At 54.3% G+C, this 7,021-nt stretch overlaps 1 protein-coding gene across 1 annotated transcript; it reads right to left on the reverse strand.

Annotated features, from left to right (window-relative positions):
- Nucleotides 1–206: 206 nt before the first annotated feature.
- Nucleotides 207–6,344, reverse strand: BARHL2 (BarH like homeobox 2). The gene is made up of 3 exons (XM_037499001.2): nt 5,426–6,344; nt 3,075–3,300; nt 207–1,281 (listed from the first exon to the last, which is right to left on the reverse strand). The coding sequence occupies exons 1-3, from the start codon at nt 6,060–6,062 to the stop codon at nt 969–971; spliced, it is 1,176 nt and encodes a 391-aa protein (XP_037354898.1). The 5' UTR covers nt 6,063–6,344; the 3' UTR covers nt 207–968.
- Nucleotides 6,345–7,021: the final 677 nt, after the last annotated feature.

A 7,021-nucleotide genomic window follows, 5' to 3' on the forward strand; every position in this document is an offset into this window, starting at 1 on the left:
AAGAAGAAATCGACACCTATCAAATAACGGCTCGGAAGGGGCCAGCATGGAAAAAACGGAGCTGTTTTTGTACAAGTCGACCCAACGTCTTTACAGATTTTGTAAATTCCTGATATTCCGGGAGGGATTTTTTTTCCAAGCCAATTCGCGCATTTGCTTATAGTACATTTTGCTTTAGTAAAATCAGCTCCTTTGGATTTCATCACTTGTTAAAAAAAGATAAACTTTATTTTTGTAATTTTCAATCACAAAAAAATCTATATTTTTGTCTAAGCATTTATTTTACTGAATCAAAAAGACATGAAAAGAAAAATGTTTTACTAACGTATATAAGTGACTCTTTTTTGGACGACATATAATAAATATGATATATCACTTATCACTCAGTCTTTCAAATGTACATTTTTTTTTCATATTATGGAGCATGCCACTTTTCCAAACGAAAAAAGGTCATGAGAAATCAGTGCAAAGTTCTCAGTTACCCTCCTCTTTTCTCTGGGGCAGACGGGGTGTCCACGGCAACGCCCTCTGCCTCGGAATCCGGGTCTGTCCGTCCGTCTACTCTTCTCTCTGCCTGTGCTGGTCGCTCTCCGCGCCTTCTTCCTGCCCTCCTCGCCCCTCCCCCCTCCCCTCTGCTTGTCCCTAAAGTCATTTTTAAAAAGAACTTGAGGTTCTGTTTTTGTTGCCGTTTTAAAACTTACTGCTCGCACTCTGTGTGGGTTCAGCGTTCCCGCCAGTCACACTGCGGAGGCGCTTCAGCCCCGTCTCCGGGGAGGGGAGATGCAGAACGCAGGGCCGGCCCCGCCTGCCCCGCCCCGCCCCGGCCCGGCCCGCGGCCGAGAGTCTTCCTCTCACTTTCCGCCCGGGTCGGCTCCGGGTCGGCCGCGGAGCTCGGCGCCGGGAGAGGAGGGGCCGCCGTCCGAGCTGGGGAGGGGGTGGGGAGGGGCCGCCACGCCGCTGCTCTTTCTTCACCGGGGGTGCGGGGTTCCTGGGATGGGGTTGGATAAGGGGTTGAGGGCGGGCTGGCCCCCGGGCCCCAGGCCGTGGATGAGCACTCGGGGCACCAGGGGCCGCTGCAGCTGGGGGTGGGGCGCGGGAGGAGTCCGGTACATGCTGCTGTACATGGCTGCGGCTGCCGCCGCCGCGGTAGTGCTGTCCATGCTGCCCAGCAGGCTCGGGTGGTAGAAATAAGGCGACGGAAACATCCTCTGCAGCGCTGAGTAGTTCCCCGCCTCGGCCAGCAGCTCCAGGCCCACGGCCGTCTGCCGCTTCCACTTAGTCCTGGGGGGGAAAAAAAAATCGAGGCGCGCACGCATCCCGCAGGTAGGGGCGCGGTCCCGGCCCCCGGGCCCCTTCCCTCGCCCTCTGCGTTCCCTTCCTCACGGGACAGGAGGGCTGAGAACTCTGAGAAGTTCTCCGGGCCGCCCCACCCCACTCTCTCACTCGCAAAAAGACCCAAATCCAAGTCAATTTCGTAAATTACATCGGCGAAGTCTGAGACACTTGCAAAAGGGACTTCTACTGGGCTTTGCTACCTTTTCCTGACCCCTCTGCTCTGCTGTTGCCCCTTTTATAGTTCAGCTACTTTCTGAAACTCCCGCCAGCCAACCTTAGACCCCTCTTCCTATTAGCGATCTTCTCCCTCAACTAATTCCCCTCCTGGAGGGGCCCCCCAACAATCCCAAGTGTTGGCTCTCTGCCCCTCCCCCTTTGCCTCAGAACGAGTGAGAAGAAACCGTAAACAAAGGGACACAGACTCCTGGGTCTCCCACCAGCCGCTCTCAGTCCCCGGGGCTGCGGAGACACTTCTCTCTCATCAGCCTGACAGAGCCTTTCAGGAGGCAGGGGGCTGCTTAGGATGAGGAAGGCAACAAGGTCTCAAAACGGAATTCGTTTGAGGGAGGGCTCTCCCAAGGGGACAGTACCTCGGGGCCATTCCGGGAGGGGGAAAAAATGCATTTCAAGATATTTTCTCCTCTGGGAGAGAGGAACAATTAAAACCTGTGATCATCTTTTCTCCGATTCCTCCCTGCCCTACCCAACCCCCACTAGAAAACAGAGGCAAGCAGGCCTTTGCTCAAAAGCCCCACCATGGAAATCAGGACCGGTGGGCCGTTCATACCCAGCAGCTCCAGCCAAATTAATAAACATGTCGCCCATTTTAAATTGGCTACAAATGACACTAATGTTTTCCGACAGAATTAGGGTGGCTGAAACCGTATGTAATGAGACAGAAAATTATGGTAAAGATGACAACTGGATGGGCATTTCCAAGCACACTTATGGACGATTAGGACACAGGCTAGAGAAGAGGAGGGGAAGGAAATCGAGAGAAGGGAGACAACTGCCAGGCTTGGCAACTCAGCATAACCTCAGGCTCAGAATGCCGGGGTTCATTTTATAGATCAGGGGTCTCAAGTGCTGCCAGCCCCGTTCCTAATTTCCTTTCGAGGGAAGCAGTGGTTCCTGCGGAGTCCTTCAGTGGACTCTGAAGTGGGCAACAGGGAACAGACCCTCCCCCCACCACCCCAGTCCTCACCCTTGGCGAGTTGCCAGATTCTCCTGCCTATGGCTGCTGACCCTGATTCTCTCCCACCGCCTCACAGGCCAAGGCATGGACATTTAAATGGAGGCCAATGGGGCAGCTCTTCAGAGCAAAATAGCCCGGGCTGTGTGGCCAGTTACAGACCTCCAGAAGCAGCCTGGGGCAGGCCCAAGAGGTACCACATAAGTTCCACTGGCCTCAGTGTCAGCTGCACATGTCTCAATTGAGAACGGCTTGATCGATTTGGGGGTGATATGGGGAGAATCTCAGACACTTCGGGTTTGAGAGGGAAAGCAGCATCTGTTAAGATACTCAGAAGTAGAAAATTCTCTAAACTCCTGGTGCCCAGGGATCCCTCTCCCATCGGGGGTGTGGCTAATCCCTGCTCCAGTCTGAAAGGGCCAGAGCACCTACTTCTTGCCCTCTGACTCAAGTCCCTAGAGTCTCCCAAGGCCAGGCGGGAGGGACACTGGTAGGGTAGTCTTGACCTGGATGACCAGATGCTGTGCAGCCTCACAGCTCCCCTTACCTGCGATTCTGGTACCAGGTCTTGACCTGGGTGTCAGTGAGGTTGAGCGCAGCTGCTAGGTCCATGCGGTCCTGCACACTCAGGTACTTCTGCCGCTCAAAGCTACGTTCCAGTTGATTGAGTTGGTGGTCAGAAAAAGCCGTCCTGGCTTTTCGGGGCTTTTTGGCTCTCACAGGGGGACTCTCCCGGCTGCTTGTGATCTCCCGGTCTCCTTCTTCCTTTGTTCCTGCGACAGAGACCCAGACATAGTCCTAAATTAACCTGGGATGGAGAAGGGTGGTGTGTCCTCTCGGGCACACACTTTCACATTCCCAAGCCAGTCTTGGGTCTCGGGAGGGCTATATTCTGCCACCATCCTCACACACATTCTTGGACCATAGCCAGTATGGAGGAAGAAGAACAATATCCTCTTCCACTGGTTGGGGAGTCATGGGTGATATGGGAGCTCCTAAAAGGATTCTAAGGGCCTCCCTGGTGGCGCAAGGGGTTAAGCACCTCACTATGAAGCAATCCGCAGCCTCTGCAGCACAAGTTCAATCCCCAGCCGGCCAGGGAGCAACCCACATGGCACAGCAGACTCTCCTGACTCGCCTGCTGCTCCCCTCAGCAGTGTACTTCGGTCAATGTGCCTGTTCTGTTCCCCACTCTGTCTCTGGTGGATCCTCTCACACACCCCCATCTCTGGCCAGTACCCCAGCTCTTGTATACATAAATAAACACATCTTTAAAAAAAAAAAAGGATTCTAAAAGGGTGTCTGATCTTCCCACCACTGGAATTTAAAAAGAAAAAGAAATTACAATAAAGGTGCCTTAAAATAAAGGCGTCTTAAATTACTGTTTCCTTGACTCAGGGAAGTCCCTGCTCCTTTCCTTGATTGTTTTCACAATGACTTCATTTTTTTCTGATTTGGTAGTATTAAAAATTAGCTCTATCTGCCTTTTATTTATTTATTTCTTTATTTTGCTAAGGGGTACCTTTTTCATTTCACTCTTCCTAATTACTGAAAATTATAGATACTTAATTTCCTTTTCCAGATGTACTTGGGAAATAGTAGAATCAAACTCTCCGCAGCTGCTTGCATCAGGTCTTTTAAACCTTCAGAAAGAATATGTCACCCAGACACTGAATTGAGCTCAAAATCACTGAGCCCATCCAGGTGACAGCCCAGAGATTTCCGGATTCTATTTGTCAACTTTGGTTTTTTACTGAAATGCTGGGAAATCGATATGTCAATCCCTCTCTGTTTGTACCCGTTTTTGCTGCGCTCCTTGATCTTCCCTGCAGGAAGAACAATAATCTCTCTAATTGACCCACTGGGGAGGTTGGTGCACAAAAAATCGCCAGACCAGACTGTACATCTGTTTTGGGCACTATTATGCTAATGCTATAATAGTAAAATGAGGTGCCAATATCCTACCTTCCAGTTAGCAGACACCCTTCCCAGAGACAACGAATATTAATAACAGTAGTAACAGCAATACCTTAGAACATACTGGTAAAGGAATAACTCTCTTGATGTGTTAAAAACTCCCTTTGCCATGCATAGGCCAGAATATTTATTTATGAAAATGTGTGAGGAGGAAATGCAGTGCAGGGCAATTTCAAATGCCATCTTCTGATTTTAAGATAAAAATATAAATTCAGTTCCATGACATTTTACCTTCATGAATGTTCTATCCCAATTACTTGTAAGAGCCAAACATTTTACTAAAATTTAAACAGATACTCATTTGGGACCACGGGTAAGAGTGGTGTCTTAAAAAGCTGATTATAAATGTTTACTGTGCAAAGATACCTATAATAATCATGATCTGATTTTTTTAAGTTGCTGTTAATCAACTCGGATTTTTTTCCTTCGTTAAATCCTATCATTGCTGTGATGGTAGTTAAAAATATGAGGGGGCGAAGTAATTCGCATTAAAGAATGAACACCACGTTGCGAGCACACCCGTAGACACGACGCTAGCTAAGTCTGTTTCTTTCTCCCACATCCTCCATTCCCACTACCAAGGTCTCGGTTAGAAAAACCCAAGTCCTTCCTTTTCATCTACGAAAGCATTCCCCAGTAGGGCCTCTCTGCCGCTGTTCCTTCCTAATTAATTAAAATTAAGTAAAACAAAGAAAGGAGTTGCAGGGCGGTGAAGATCGAGAGGTGGAAATTTAACAATAAGAACTTCGGACGAATCCCAAAACGCACGCCCAGACCTCCCTCCAGCTTGCAGGTTTGGGCCCGTGGCGCAAGCTCCTGGAAGAACTCAGCCTCCAGGCTTTTCGGGGGACTGAAGGAGAAACAGGGAACCAAGTGCAGGAGAAGCCAGTCGGCCGAGAGGGCCTACGCGGCCAGACTCACCGTGGCATTTGATGTCGCTCTGGGAATCTTCCCGCTTGTCGAGTTTGGTCTTGCTGTCCTCCTGCTCGAGCTTTGGCCTGAAGCTCTCGTGTGCTGCGTTGCTCTCCTGCTTGGGGGTGTGGTGAGGAGAGGAGACGCTGGTGCTGTAGGGTGCACACGCCGCCAGAGGTTTGCTGTCGCCCAAGATGTCCTTAATTAAAAAAGAAGAGGTGGAAGTCCTGGGGGCCGAGGCGGCAGAGCCGAGCTGCTGGGTCGGGGGCTGCTGCTGCTGCTGCTGTTGCTGCTGCTGCGGTGGCGGCGGCTGCTGTTGCGGCGAAGGCTGCAAACTTTGCGTGGGGGCCGCGACGGGCGGTGGCTGTTGGCCGTGGTGGAGATGGTGGTGGTGCTGGGACCCGTCTGCTACCAGGTGCGGCTCCGGGGGCTCCATGGTGACCGAGATGGGAGAAGAAGGCGCCGTTCCTACGGTATCAATCTCCGAACAGGGGGATGGAGTGGCCTGACTCCTAAAATCCGCGGTCCTGGGCTCGCCGAGCGGGCGGAAATCTCCATTCATCATGCCGGGGCTGCCCGAGCTGGCACTGGACAAAATCGTGTCTATTCCAAAACTCGACCCGCTGGCCCCTTCCATTGTTGTCATTTCTACATGAGGTCCACGCCGCTCCGCCGCCCCGCCGCCGCCGGCACCGAGCACGCGAAGCTAGCGGGCGTGAAACAAAATAAACACCGAGCGGTAGCGTCGCCGCTTTCAATTAAAAAACAAAACAAAACAAAACACAAAACCAAGTGGGGCTGGGAGGGATGGAGGCTAAGCGGGACGTGGCAGTCGGTGGGCACTTGCAACACAACTTTGCTCCCCTTTATGCAAAAAGTAGGAGCCGGGAGAAAGGAAGACCCGGGAGAAAGTTATTAAAAAAATTAAAATCGGAGGCGGCGCGCCGCGTGCGCTCCAGGCGCGGCCGCGCACGTGGGGGGCAGCGGCGGTGCTGGGGCCCCGGGCCGGGGCGCCGGCGGCGGGAGGTGACCCCGACACCGCCGCTGCCGCCTGGGTGTGCCCCCAGCCCGGCGCCAGGCGGCAGCGGCGGCGCGGGCCGCGGCAGGTGCGGCGACGGCGAAGCCCCGGCGGCCGCGCGCCCTCGGACGTCCCCCGCGGCTCCCCGAGGTGGCCGCCGCCGCGCCTCGGCCGCCCCGGAGCCGAGTTCCCGAACTTTCTCGGAAAGTTGTGAGGCCGACGCCGCCGCCGCGCTGGCGGCAGCCCGGGAGGCAGAGGAACACAAGGAGGAGCGGGCGCGGGCGGAGCCGACGGCGGAGACGCGGCGCCGAGCGACTCCGGCCGCGGCCGGGCGCGATCGCTTGTAATCCGGCGGCGGCGGGCGGCGCCGACCCCTCCCGTGACGTCACGGCCACTGCCGCCGCTCCTCGCGCCGCGCCGGGCCCGCGCCCCCGCCGCCGCCGCCGCCGCCGCGCCGGGCCCCGCGCGCCCATTGGCCGCTCCCGCGCCAGCGCGCGACGCCGACGTGCCGGGAGCCAATGGGCGCGCGAGTCGCGAGCCCGTCAGCGAGCGCGCCTCGAGCCCCGCCGCTCTTTTGAGAAGCCGCT

This window comes from Talpa occidentalis, unplaced genomic scaffold, assembly GCF_014898055.3.
Source record: "Talpa occidentalis isolate TD23 unplaced genomic scaffold, MPIMG_talOcc4v2.1 talOcc4.9, whole genome shotgun sequence".
In the NCBI taxonomy this organism is placed as follows: Eukaryota; Metazoa; Chordata; class Mammalia; order Eulipotyphla; family Talpidae; genus Talpa; species Talpa occidentalis.